Raw genomic sequence first — 13943 nt, forward strand, 5'->3', positions numbered from 1 at the left:
AAAAAAAAAAAAAAAAAAAAAAAAAAAAATACAAATAAATATAAATAAATAAAAATTAAAATAAAAAAAAAATTTAAGATGAGGGGAAAAAAAAAATCCACCCTCTAATTTTTCCCCACTCCCCTTTGTTGGTCCAGGCCTATTTGCTTTCTCATTCCTCACCCTCTGTCTTTCCTTCCATGTCTTTCATCCTTACAGCAAATACTTCCCTGGACAAGAAAGCCACATGAAACTGATCTACCAGGGCCGCCTGCTACAGGACCCAGCCTGCACACTGCGTTCTCTGAACATTACTGACAACTGTGTGATTCACTGCCACCGCTCACCCCCAGGGTCAGCTGTTCCAGGCCCCTCAGCCTCCTTGGCCCCCTCAGCCACTGAGCCACCCAGCCTTGGTGTCAATGTGGGCAGCCTCATGGTGCCTGTCTTTGTGGTGCTATTGGGTGTGGTCTGGTACTTCCGAATCAATTACCGCCAATTCTTCACAGCACCTGCCACTGTCTCCCTGGTGGGAGTCACCGTCTTCTTCAGCTTCCTAGTATTTGGGATGTATGGACGATAAGGACATAGGAAGAAAATGAAAGGCATGGTCTTCCTCCTTTACGGCCTCCCCCCTTTTCCTGGCCAGAGCTGGGCCCAAGGGCCTGGGAGGGAGGGGTGGAAAGGATGTGATGGAAATCTCCTCCATAGGACACAGGAGGCAAGTACGGGGCCTCCTCTTCTCGTCCACAGGAGTACAGACGTCCCTTCTGTGCAAGCACAACTCAGGTAGAAATGAGGATGTCATCTTCCTTCACTTTTAGGGTCCTCCTGAAGGAGTTCAAAGCTGCTGGCCAAGCTCAGTGGGGAGCCTGGGCTCTGAGATTCCCTCCCACCTGTGGTCCTGGCTCTTCCCAGTGTCCTGCATGTCTGCCCCCAGCACCCAGGGCTGCCTGTCTGGGCAGCTCAGCATGGCCCCAGCACACCTCCATAGGAATCCTGGAGTATCCTTCCATTTCTCAGCCAAATACCTTTTGAGACTGAAATCACACAGGAGGGAATGAAGATTGTGCCAGCCTTCTCTTATGGGCACCTAGCCACCTTCACCTTCTCTCTCTACCCCTTAGCAGGAATAGGGTGTCCTCCCTTCTTTCAAAGCACTTTGCTTGCATTTTATTTTATTTTTTTAAGAGTCCTTCATAGAGCTCAGTCAGGAAGGGGACAGGACACCAAGCCAAGCCCCCAGCATTGGGAGCGGCCAGGCCACAGCTGCTGCTCCCGTAGGCCTCAGGCTGTAAGCAAGAGACAGCACTGGCCCTTGGCCAGCGTCCTACCCTTCCCAATTCCAAGGACTGGGTATGGATCGCTGGGCCCTAGGCTCCTGCTTCTGGGGCTATTGGAGGGTCAGTGTCTGTGACTGAATAAAGTTCCCTTTTGTGGTCCTGGAGCCTCTTTCTGTGACAGAGAATGACTGCGCTGCCCCCAGCAACATGGTAATGAGGGTAGGTAGGCCGGGGCTACCAACGGGAGATGCAGTTTATTTACACCAGCAGCCATGGGGGCAGAGGGAATACACAGCGTTTACAAAGTTAGCTACCTGTACAGAATGGATTACATATGCAAAAATAAAAATCTCAAGACCACAGGACAGCGTGAGCCCCACCCCCCTCCCCCAATGACCCCAGCATGCGGTAATGCCAGGCGGGTGGCCCCTGGGCATGCGGGGGGGAGTGATGCATGGAAGGAAAAGCCACCGGCCATGGAAATTAGTACAGAACCCCCCCACACACACTCAGACACATGATAGGATACAGGGCGGACGACACCTAGCCGGGGTGGGAAGGATGGGAATTGAAACCCACACAGCCTGCTGTTAAAGGGAGGGGAGTGGGGAGCTCCTAGCCCCTGTTCAACTACATGGTAGGGGGGGCACTCTCTCCCCAGAAGGAAAAGGGTTTGTTCCCTCAGGGTCCCTGCTGGACCAAGCCCATCTCTTACCCAGCCTGGGCAGGGGGCTCTGCCCTGAGGGCGGGCCAAGGAACAATGGGGAAGTTTATGTGGACAAACCAGTTCCCAAACTACTTCCCACTTCTCCCTCCTCCAACCAGAAGGGGGAAAAAGGGAGAAGCCACAGGGCAAAGAGTGTATTAGGGCCTGAGCTGCAGCTGCCTCTCAGACGGGAGAGTGGCCCACAGCCTTCCTCCCTTCACCTTCAGCCCACTCCCCAGACTGCATCTGGAAGCGGCTGGAGGCCTGCTGAGATCCTCCTCTCCCTCCGGCCTCCCCTCAGAGGGAGAAGGCTACGGGGGGCCAAGAACGGAGGAGCCCAGGCCCCAGGATTTATTCTAACTCCTGCCAAAATGTTTGGCTTTTTAAAAAATAATCACAATTTGTGGGTTAAAAACCAATTTGCAACCAGGCATGAGCCACAATCAGAACCACCCCAGGGGGAGAGCGGAGTTCCAGACAGGGCATTGCAGCCCCATCTCTGTTGTTCCCTTAACCCTCTAGGGTCCCTAACCCGATCAGTCCAACCAGTCCTGGGTACTAGCTACCCAAATGTGGGATGGCTCCTCTTGGGAAGAGGGCAGGGGACATGTCCAGGAAGTGCCAGAGAACTTGGCTCAGGGTCACCTCCACCCGTGTCAGTCGGCTCTGCTCCCAGCCCAGGTCGCGGTCCTCCAGCTTGGCTCCTGGGAGTGGTGGTGCCCGCATGGAGGGGGGACGGTACATCTCTTCAGGATGTAGACCAGGCAGGTGGGCACACTGGCATGACAGTCCCAGAGAGGGGCAATGACACCCCTTCCCCTCCACTGACAACCCGGAGCACAGAGGCCACCCTCTCTTCCCACCCGACTCCTAGCAAAGGGGGAGAGGCACGAGATTAGGATTTTCCTCAGAGCCCCAAACCACAAGTACAGAATAAATAACTTAAAAGCGCTAAGGAAGGGAAACAGGGCAGGCTTTGGAGGCAGGAGCGCCGAGAGAAACTGAAGCCGGTCAAGGTGAAGGGGGTGGAAGCAGCAGTTGGGAACCTGGGCTGCCCCGGTAGGGCAGTGGGGCAGGATGGGCAGGAGGAACACGGGGCCACCCCAGGAGGGTGAGGCTGGGTCCCTTCCTGGGGCAGGGAATGAGGTAAGAAAACATTTCAAATAAAGCAGCACCGTTCCCTCTCACCTTGGGGCCCCACTCCTCACCAACCCTGGGTCAGGGAGGAGAGACGGGGAGGAATTCTGACACTTCTCCCTCTTCCTACCCTCCCTTTCCCATTCCTTGAAGCTGTAGAGGCTGGAGGCCCTTTCCTGGCACCCAACAACAAAAGGACAGCTCCTGCTGCCAAGGAGGCCCATGGGGACTGAGGGGAAAGGGCTGCCCCTGTGAGGGGCAGGGAAGGTGGCGGCAGTTCTGGACGCCCACCTCAGCAGACAGCACTCTGTGCCTGCCTACCCCTGGGACTGGGGGCATTTGATAGGATTCTGCACAGAGACAGGACATGCCCAGCCTTGCCCCTCAGCTCCAAGCACCGGACCCATTCACATTGCTGAGGGCGGCCAAGGCAGGCCCCCTCCAGGCTCAGCTTCCAACCCACAGCCTCCCGGGTCGCCACATTGCCCCTCAGCAGGGCTTAGTCCAGTTCCTGGGGTGGGGGGCAGGCAGTGCCCTGGCACAGCGCCCAGGTCAGGCCCCTGGCCTAGCTGGACATCCAGTAACTCACAGAATAAATAGGAAAACCGCCTCCCCACCAAACTTATGTCCAAGGCATAATATGTCCAGGTCTGAGTCCTGCACGCTGAGGAGTCGTGCTCCATTGCAGAGGACTTTGACACCCCCCAGGGGCGCATAATCGGATCCTCTGCCTGCCTGGCCCACCAAGCTTCCCAAGCCCCAACCCCCAGCAGCCGTCCATTTGCCAGGCTATGCCACCTGGGTGGGGGTCAGGAGAGAGGGCTCTGCTCAGCCAAAGGCTATCCCTTGCACCCAAGTCAGTTGATGTCATCATAGATGCTGGGCGTCGGGGGTGCCGGTGGCTTTGGCTTCTTCTTCTTGTTGGAACCTAGGCCGGAGGCAGTCCCTACCAGGCTCAGATGGGATTTCTTTTTCTTGGTTTTCCGTGATTCAGAGCTGTTGGTACCTGTAGAGAAAGAGACACAAAGGATGAGAGTAGGGTTGTGGCAGGAGAGGTGGCACTCCCACGGCTTCGGGCACAGCCCCTGGGGCCCAACTGTATCACGTACCTAGACCCCATCCCTGATTTTCACTCGTCTTGGAGGAGCCTGAATCAGAGGGTGAGAGGTCAGAGGAGCCATCCCACTGAAGCCGGCTGATCAGGGCCTGGCTGTCAGTCATGTCAAAGCTGTCATTATCCAGGGAGCTCTCGACCTCTGGAAGGACGCTAGAAAGGGGATGAGCCAAAGAAGGGCTTTAGAGATAGCGATCATCGCCCTAACTGGTCATAACCCCCCACCCCCTCCTGTAGGGCCACTTACGCCGAGGGCCCGAGGAAATAAATCCGCACGGTTCGCCTCTGCTCGTCTGTGTGCTGTGGGCAGCGTAGGGACCTGGTGGTGAGGCAAGGCAGGGAGGGGTCTGAGGAACTCAGGTAAAGCCCCTCCCCTCGGCAAGGCAGGAGCCACAGGCACAGACAGGGAAGGGATGAGTGCAGATTCGTCCCCAGACTGTGGCCGAAGGCCTGATCATTAGAGGAGGGAAGGGGAAGGGCAGAAGCCCCATTGCTCAAGTCCGACCCATGCCCATGGTGAGTGTGCAGGAGGCCCCTGGCCCCCTTTCTAGGTTCTGTGCTCACCTTGTGCACATCTTCTTGGTGTGTTCAGAAATCACCCCACATTGCTGGAAGAGGAATACAAGCTGAAAGGAGGGATGGAGGGAACCTACTCTAGATGCTAGATGTTCCCTTCTGTATAAATGCTAGAAAGCACAAGCAGAGATGGCCCCAAGGTGTCCAGAGCAGACAGTCCCAGGACACTATGGGCCAGGAAACCTAATTCCAGAAAGAAAGAACAATATGGCCCTGACTGCTATGTCACCAGCTTCCTCCCGGGCCTTGACCACTGCCTATGGCTCCAGCCCACTCCCAAGGGCCTTCTCCCTTGCCGGTCCCCCTCACCGTGGTGAGCAGGCTGCGAAGCTCCTCTGGCCCCAGGGTCTCATAGCTGATCCCAGTTGAATTGTTATACTGCAGGAGAACCAGAGGTACAGGTTAGAGATGGGGCAGAGAAGAGACAGGGGCGGGGGGGAAGCGAGAATCAGTCCCTCTGGTGCCTTTCTAAGCGAGAGGCTTTAGGACAACCCTGCCGTTTTCCAAGTGATTTCTCTCATCCCACCTGCCTATGGATAAGGGGCAGGACTCAGAAAGAACATAAATATATAAGATCCAAATAGCTCATCAGTGCCTCTGGCTGTCAGCATTCTGATCCCTACTTGTCCAAATCCCTACCACCTCACAACCAGGACAATGAGAGCAAGCGCGAGGGGCGGCCCATACTCACCTTAAAAGGATCCGAATTGCTAAGTTCCCCTGAAGAAGAAAAAAGAAGGGGAAGGGTGTTTGATGCAGAGGTACAGACAGAGAACCCTGAAAATAACCAGAGAGGAAGTGGGGGTGACAGAAGGATCACAGGCCCTCCCTCAATTCCCCTATCCCCGGGCCCCACCTCCACCCCCCAGCAATGAGTCCCAGAAGACGTAGCTAGAAGCATTCCCATTGCTCCGGCCCCACTTACCATTTTTGTGTTTTAAAGACTTGGATCTTCGAGGGGAATTGGGGTTCTGGAATGGGAGATACCATAGCTTTGGGGAAAGGGTAACCATAAGGGGGAGCCGAGAACCCAGGGAAGGAAAAAAGATTTGACAAAGCAGCATCCTCAAATTCCTACTCTTCCTCCCCAGTAGGAGGCCTGTCTACCCATGTGCCCTCCCCCGCCCTCCATTCCCACACCCCACCCGCCCACCACAGACACCCTCAAGCCCCCAGTGACCTCAGCCTTGAGTCAAGACACTTGAGGACTCCCTGCCCAAAGGGGAGGGTATCTGTCCTTTGCCCATTAATTCCCCAATGCTTGCCCCGGCTCTCACCTTGTCTGATTTCCTCTTCTTGGCTGAGGGGGAACAAAAGCATAAAGAGCAGGGTTTCCGTTAAGTTCTCAATCTAAAAGCATCTCAAGAAAACTGTACAATAGGCTGGGCGCAGTGGCTCATGCCTATAATCCCAGCACTTTGGGAGGCCCGGGCGGGCGGATCATGAGGTCAGGAGATTAAGACCATCCTGGCCAATATGGTGTAACCCCATCTCTACTAAAAACAAAAAAATTAGCTCGCCGTGGTAGCGCACACCTGTAATCCTGGCTACTCAGGAGGCTGAGACAGGAGAATCACTTGAACCCGGGAGATGGAGGTTGCAGTGAGCCAAGATTGCGCCACTGCACCCCATCCTGGGCAACAGAGCAAGATTCCGTCTCAAAAAAAAAAAAAGAAAAAGGAAACCGCACAACTATACTCTCTCTTCATCATTCAAGACAACAACTTGTGACCACTTTATACCCAATTTCTGCTTCCCACCTCATCCCAATGCTCCCCAAGTTTCCCCAGATCCCCAAGCACCTTTCTTTTCCGAGCCATAAGACCAGTCGTTGTCATTGATGTCATCATTATCCTCTTGGTCACTCTCAGACTTATTCATATTGTTGCTATTGGCAATCCTGCCAAAGGGAGGGAAGAGAAAAGGTCAACGGGGTCACCCCACTCTGCCCCCAACTTCAGAGGCACGTGGGGTATCTGGGGCCAAGTAAAAACCACTCTCTGTACCCTCCTAATGCCCCCAGGGTACTACACCATGGCACAGGCTGCAGAGAATGGGCAGCTCTGGTTTTCTCACCGGCGGTTGGCGATTCGGCTGCTGTTCCGACCCATTCCCAGGCACTTCTCCAGATGGGGAGCAAAGCGGGAGGCGGCAATGCTGCGACTGCAATTGGGGCAAACACACTCCTTGCTCTTCCACTGGTTGAAAACCTGTCCAAAGATGTCCAACCCCGGCTGGTCCACGATCTCTGGGGACAGGAGAGGCTGGCGATCAGGGTGGGCAGGGGACCCTCTCCTCTTGTTCCCACCTGGGGTCCCACGGCCTCTTCAATCCCTCCCCCGGCTCACAGGAGCTCCAGATGCTACATCTAGCACAGTTTCCAGAGAAGGAAACTCCAAACAGTCCCAGGGAAGGGCTGGACTGCTGCTCCTTCACCCTGAAGCTCACCAAAATCCTTCATGCTATCAGGGTCCGTGTCGTCCAGGAAGAAGTAGCCACACTTGACAGCCCGGTGTACCTCAAAGCAGAATCCCAAACAAGAATCCTCGACCAGGTCCGCATATATCTCCTGAGCGATGGCCTGGGCCCCAGGGGAGAACATCTACGGTCACAAGAGTCACAGCCCCCTGGACTCTCACCAACCAAATCTGCTGCCAACTGGCCCCAGCCAAAAATCACGCTTTCTTTGCCATTTTCCCCATCTTGACTTCGTGTTCTTTCTTCTTCCTGGATCCTTGGCCTTTTCAGCTGGCTATTCCCTTTAAGGAACAAGGCTGACTACCCAAATTCCTCTTTGGTGTGGATGCCAGATATAGCGACGTAGAGACATCAAGAGAAAGAACTGGAGGCACACGTGGGGGAGCCCTCACCTCTAGTTTGCTGTTATCCAGGCCAGACAAAGACATTTCCTCCATTTTCATTTGTAAACTCTTGTGGAGACGGCGCTCTGACTGCTCATAGCACAGCGGGCGGCAACACGGCTGCACACACGGGGGTGGGGGTGTTGTTGTGAGTCCAAGGCACCTCTGAAGGCGGCCACCTTCCCTCCCACCTCGCTGCCCAGAGCTCAGTCCTGGCATCAGGGTCTCTCCCTCCCCAAGGCCCAGGCTCACTAAGTCTGGATGGTCCTTCAGGGCCTGAAACCTAAAGGGGGCCTAGTCTTTCCCAGGCCTGAGCTCAGGCCCTGGACTCCACTGCCAATCAGAGTCTGGGTCTATAGGAGGCAGCAGCTCACCCTAGGTCCCCAAAACTCAAACCCCTCTTTGATACCCATGGTGCAATGCAGCAGGGGGAGGAGAAGGAACTCCAAGGCCTCAAAGCAAACCCACAGGGTGTGGCAAAGAACTGCACAGACTCCTAAATACACCCCCCCGCCTTCCCTAAAGACTCTCCTCAGAGTCACCTCTGCTTTCAGCCAGGATGTCCACTTGGGGGGGTACTGCTACCAGAAGTAGAAATGGCCCTAGGACCCTACAACCTTCACCCCACTCTGCCTTCCCTTGAAATCAGCCTGCCACTCCACGAGGGAAGCAGAGCTCACAGGAGCCTAGAGCTAAGGGACATTTCTAGCCACCATGAGCAAGAGCGGCGGGGCGGGGGGGGGGTGCCCGGTGGGGTGGCACACCAGGAGCGGGCACTCCCCTTACCTGTTCTTCCTTTAAATAACCACCCGCCCTCCCTCAGGACCAGCCCGGAAGTCTCTCCAAGAGCCCCAAAGTCCAGGAACCCCCACCCAAGGATTCAGACACAGCACCCACAGCCCAGGGCCCCTCGGAACGGTGGGTACGAGTTTCAGGAGCCGCCGGCCTAGAGTGGGGTGGGGACTGACGAATGAGCCGGGGGCACTGGGAAGGGTAGGAGGCCGGGCCTCGGCTCTTCCCCCGTCCCTGCGGCACTGCTGCTGCATCATACCGACTGGGGGGAGGAGAGCCGAGCCGCCGGGGCCAGCACCGGGCCGGGACAGACCGACCCCCAGAGAGTGGACAGAGTGGGACGCGTCCCGGCCCCTCTCCTTCCCCGCCCGCCAGCAGCCCCGGCCGGCCGGGGAGAGGAGTCCGGGAGGGTGTCTCTATTGTCCCGGGGGCTGGGGCCTGGCTCCCTAACAAAGGCCCCGCGCCCCCTCCCCGGCCGGCCCTGCCCCGCCCAAGGGGGACCCAGACGGGGGAGAGCTGGGGGCCCCGGCCCGGCCGGGAAGCTGGGGGAAGCCGGGCGTTTCCGCGTCGGCCCGGGGGGAGGGGAAGGGGCGCTGACCCAGACCTGGGGGGAGGGGGCCCAAGCCCCGCCTCGGGCCCCGCCCCCCGCCCCCCGCAGGCCCCTCCCCCGTCCCCGTCTCCGTCCCGTACTCACCCCGCCCGGGGGGCCGCGCCGGGGCCCGGCGGCCTCTCAGGGCCGCGTCCTCCGGCGGCGGCGGCGGCGGCGGCTGCTCCGGAGCCCCATGTCCGTCGGTCCGTCCTCGCCTCTCCCCGGGGCCCAGGGCCCGGGGCCGGGGGGTCGGGCCGCCCCCCCGCCTCGCCGCCTCACCGGGCGGCCATGGCCCCTTCCCCTCCCTTCTTGTCCCGTCGCCGCCTCCTCCTCCTCACCTCACCCCGCCCGCGCGCAGTCCGCGCGCCGTCCGCGCGCCCCTCCCCCCGCCCCCCACTCCAGCCCGCCTCTCCCGGGCGGGGGGTGCGGCGCGAGCCCGGAGCGCGCGCGCGTGTGCCGCGACCGGAGGATGGATGGATGGAGCGAGCGAGAACGCGAACGTGCGCGCGCGCGCCCCTCTCCCCCTCCCTCCGCGCGGGCGCGAGGCCAAGCGCGAGCGCGCTCCAACCTCCTCCTCTTCCTCCTCCCGCCCCTCCCCAACACCCCGCCCTCCCCCTCCCTTCCTCTTCCTTCTTTCGCTTTCGCGCGCCCAGCGACTGCTCGCGCCTGCTAGAAGGGCCCGAGCGCGTGCATCTGCCCCGCGGCCGCAGCTCGGCAGCATTTGCTCCAGGGGGCGGGGACCGGGAGGGGAGGAGGGGCGCCACGCCGCCGTCCAAAGTACCGGCGGACGGGGACGGGGGCGGGGAGATGGGCGGGGCCTTCGCGGACCTCCCCGACCAATCGCCGAGAGGCCTCGGCCCGGGAGGCCCAATAAGATGGGGGTGGGTGGGGCGGCGTTCAAGGTGAGGTGCGCGGTGCGCTGGGGGCGGAGACATTGTGCCGTCCCGGCCGGCTCGGGGGCGGGGGCAGCGGGTGGCGTCGAAAGAGAGCGCCGGCTCCCAGCCGATCCTGGGACGCCTTCCGGCCCAGGCTTCCCCGCCCTTCCCTCGGGGCTCCCCGCTCTCTCCCCCCCACCCTCCGCTCCCCCCTTTACCCCGAGGCGTGCAGCCACTTCTGTGAAGAGGCCAGACTTGAAGTGGGGCGCAGTTAGGACCTCGGAGCGGAAAGCCCGTAGAATCGAAGGGGCTCGCCCGCGCCTCAGTTCTCCTGGTTTCTGGGCGGGTCTCAGCCCACGCCAGGCCTGCGGACCAACAAGCGGCCGAGATGAGGGTCCGCTGCTGAGGTCGGAGGCCAAGCTGCGCCCTTCTGCGCGGAGCGCCCTCCCCACCTCTCATCCTAATTTAGATCCCACACCTGCTTGCCTTTCCTGCTTCCGGAACCCACGCTGGACCCCCCACCCCTCAAGACAGCCTGCCTGGCACTGGCCAGATCCTTCCCCCGACCCAGTGCTTTTCTCCTGGGTGCAGAGTGTCCCTATGCTCACGTTCTCAGTCCCTCTTTAGGAAGGAGTGGGCCTTTTCCCAGCCGCGGTGGATGGCTGGATTGGCGCTTTCATCTCGGTTACTCTGTGTCTGGTGTCCTGGAACGGTTGTGTGACAGCCCTCTCCCCTCAAGAGATAAGATTAAAAAGGAGGATAGTCTGAAATCACATACTTGGAGCCATCTTTGGTTTTTAGTTTTCCGCAAATATTTATTTTATTCTCACCGATTTCTCCTGAGAAACAGCAAACATTTATTGAGGCGATATTCCAGAGTAGTTAAGATCAGGCGTCTGATTTGAATTTAAATCGTTGGATCTAGCAAATGAGTTTCCTCTGCCTCAGTTTCCTCTGTTGTCAGTGGGCATAATGATAGTCCTATCTCATTGCGTTGCTGTAGTGATTAACAAGTCAGTGCATGTGAAACTCTTAGCTCTGTGTAAGTGCTTGGTAAATCTTAGCTGTTATTCTTACGGTGCTCCAGGTGCTGGGATAAAAGATGATATAAGACAGTTGTGCTTCTTCAAGAAGTTCACTGTCTTGTGGGATAGACAGGTAGGATAATAATTGCGAAAGAGTGTGACGAAAACAGCAGAGAGAGAGAGAACAGAGGTAGCCAGAAGGAGACATCAAATAATGTAAGAGAGTTGGTCAAGAAAGGCTTCTTGGGTTGGGCGGGGTGGCCCAGGCCTGTAATTCCAGCACTTTGGGAGGCCAGGAGCTCAAGATCAGCCTGCAAAAATGCAAAAATTAGCTGAGTGTGGTGGCATGCTCCTGTAATCCCAGCTACTCAGGAGGCTGAGGCAGGAGAATCGCTTGAACCTGGGAGGCGGAGGTTGCAGTGAGCTGAGATTGCACCACTGCACTCCAGCCTGGGCGACAGAGCGAGATGCTGTCTCAAAACAAAACAAAACAAAAAAGAAGAAAAAGAAAAACTTCTTGTAGTGGGAGATGAACCAGGTGAAGGTAGGCCAAGAAAGCATTGGATATCCCCAACCAGAAGCTTCGGAAGCCTGGATCAAGCTGAAACAGAGGATTGGGTGGCAGAATAGCTGGAGGTGAGCAGGCTGGATCATACAGGACAAAGCAAGTAGGTGTTGAAAGTTTCGCCTGTAAGCCATGAGGAATCCTCAAGGGGAATCATTCACCAGACTTATATATTTAGTAGATCATGCTGGAGTGTGGTCTGGAGAATAACTTAGAAGCAGTAGGTTTTTTTGTTTTGTTTTGTTTTTTTAGCGTTTTGCTCTGTCACTCAGGCTGGAGTGCAGTGGTGTGATCTCAGCACACTGCAACTTCTGCCTCCCGGGTTCAAGCGATTCTCATGCCTCAGCCTCCCTAATAGCTGGGATTACGGGCACATGCCACCTTGCTCAGCTAATTTTTGTTTTATATTTTTAGTAGAGACAGGGTTTCACCATGTTGGCCAGGCTGGTCTCGAACTTCTGACCTTAGGAAAGCCACCTGCCTCAGCCTCCCAAATGCTGGGATTACTGGCATGAGCCACTGGGCTTGGCCAAAAGCAGTAGGTTTTTGTTACTGATTGGGGTGTATGGAGGAAAGGAGAGGGAGGTCTCGAAAACACCTTTAACTAGGATGGGGAACTCAGGGGAGGACATGGGAGGATGACTTCACTCTGGGATATATTGAGGTTTCTGTGGGATCAGCTGATGGAGACCCGAAAGGTGATTGAACTTAGATCTGGCACAGAGAAGTAAGCTAGGTTTTCAGGAACTTCAGCAACATAGCCTCAGCCTTCTTTTTCTCTTATCTCCCACCTCCTTTTCAGGAATTCTTCCCGCCAGTGATGCTGATCTGTTTCTTACCTAAATATGCCCAGTACATTCTGCCCTAAGGAATTTGCGCCATGGCCAGAAAATCCTCCTGGCTTCTCCCTGTTGACCTAAATCTTTCCTCATATCCCCACCCGTGGCCATCCTCATACCAAATTTCTGTACAACTAGACTGTACTGTTCATTCTGTGCTTGGCCTGGGCTGCTCTGTGGTGGTGACCTCTTTGGGCACGTACCAGTCTCCACTGTTAGCACCAGTTCATAAACACTAAGGCCTGAGCTGGTCCTGACTCTGGGTGAGACCCTGGGGTTACAGCAGCAAGCAAGAGAGACACACAAACCTTGTCCTAGCGTGGCTTACAGCCTAGCAAGGCCTGATGGGAAGGAAATAAGGCCTGAGTGTGAAGGCATTCAGGCTGCTGAAGAAACATATAGTGTGGAGACCCTTTTTCTCAGGAGCTCAGGGAAGGAAGTGGTCTTTTAAGTGGAGCCCTGAATTAACTAGGCAGAGAGAACACCATGTGTATAGACCCTGGGACAGAGCATGTTATGTTCGAGACATGAATGGCCAGTGTGGCTAGAGCCAGGGCAGGGCTAACAGGGGCAGCAGATCCCCTAGGGCCTTGTGGGCCAGACTTATTCACCCACTCAACAAATCTTTCTTGGGTGTCGAATGTATATCAGGCAGTTTCAGGTGCTGAGATTACTGTAATGAACAAGCAGATAAGGTGTCTTCTACTTGGTGAGATAGATAATAAACAAATACATAAACAAGAAGATGGAGGACGCCTCTCTAGAGCAGATGGTTGGGAAAGGCTTCACTGAGAGAGGACATGTGAGTTGAGGCCTAAAGGATGAAAAAAAATCAGGTATGTGTAGAGTTGGAGGAATAGCCATTCTGGGCAGAAAGAACAGGTGCCAAGACCCCACGGGTAGGCGTGTTTGAGGAACAAAAGAGATCACTTGGCTGGATCACTGTGAGTGGTTAACAAGAGCAGGGTGAGCGAAGATAAGAGAAGGAATGCAGGGGCCAAACCTTGTAAGGCCATGGTAAGACATGGTAAATTTTCAGTACAGAAATAATCAGATTTATTTCTGAGATAACTTTGGCTGCCATGTGAAGAATGGGCTGTAGGGGGCGAGAGTGCAAGCAGGAAGATCAGCTTTAGGAGGTCTTTGCAGAAGTTGAGCAATGATGGTGGCCTTAAATAGGATGGGCGTGGCAGCTGTGGGAGTCACCCTGTGGGAGGGGTCGACAGATTTGAGACAGCTTTAGGAAGTGGAATGGAGAGGTCTAGGTGATTGAACCTGGAGGTGAAAGGGAGAGAGAAGTCAAGGCCAATACTCTGCTTTCTAGGTTGAACGACTAAGCGTTTGGTAATCATTTCGGGTCTTGAGGTATGAGATGCCTGCAAGATATCCCAGAGGATGCAAGGGTGTCTACACAGGTCTGCAGCTTGGAAGAGCAGTCTCTGTCGGCACCACCCTTCAGAATGGTTGCATATTGGCGATCATGGGAGGTTGAAGGGAGAGACATGAACACCTGGGATAAAATGAGGAAGAGCTGACATCAGCAGAGTAGATCAAGAAGGCGAAAGACAGACAAGTGTTCACCAGATGTAATGAACATGTTGG

The 13943-nt window shown here is 56.1% G+C and overlaps 2 protein-coding genes and 1 pseudogene across 4 annotated transcripts; 2 read left to right on the forward strand and 1 right to left on the reverse strand.

Moving 5' to 3' along the window:
- Positions 1 to 133: 133 nt before the first annotated feature.
- Positions 134 to 1424, forward strand: TMUB2 (transmembrane and ubiquitin like domain containing 2; the record flags this gene model as incomplete). Its single annotated transcript, XM_025361063.1, has 1 exon — positions 134 to 1424. A coding segment is annotated over one exon (429 nt), but the record flags the coding sequence as incomplete, so codon positions are not given.
- LOC112608924 lies at positions 889 to 1424 on the forward strand (annotated as a pseudogene). The gene has a single exon (XR_003116137.1). The product of XR_003116137.1 is annotated as an uncharacterized LOC112608924 (transcript).
- Positions 1425 to 1497: 73 nt separating this feature from the next.
- Positions 1498 to 8379, reverse strand: ATXN7L3 (ataxin 7 like 3). 2 transcript variants are annotated; one of them, XM_025361061.1, is made up of 12 exons: positions 7666 to 8379; positions 7244 to 7376; positions 6872 to 7043; positions 6598 to 6695; positions 6073 to 6095; positions 5721 to 5766; positions 5487 to 5515; positions 5105 to 5173; positions 4784 to 4827; positions 4467 to 4538; positions 4215 to 4372; positions 1498 to 4111 (listed from the first exon to the last, which is right to left on the reverse strand). In XM_025361061.1, exons 1-12 carry the CDS (start codon positions 7873 to 7875, stop codon positions 3963 to 3965), a joined length of 1203 nt encoding a protein of 400 aa, XP_025216846.1. In that variant the 5' UTR covers positions 7876 to 8379; the 3' UTR covers positions 1498 to 3962. The 2 variants fall into 2 exon arrangements, with proteins under 2 accessions (XP_025216846.1, XP_025216845.1); XM_025361060.1 differs by having other exon boundaries at positions 5721 to 5787.
- Between the last annotated feature and the right edge of the window lie 5564 nt (positions 8380 to 13943).

Source organism: Theropithecus gelada, chromosome 16 (genome assembly GCF_003255815.1).
Source record: "Theropithecus gelada isolate Dixy chromosome 16, Tgel_1.0, whole genome shotgun sequence".
NCBI lineage: Eukaryota > Metazoa > Chordata > Mammalia > Primates > Cercopithecidae > Theropithecus > Theropithecus gelada.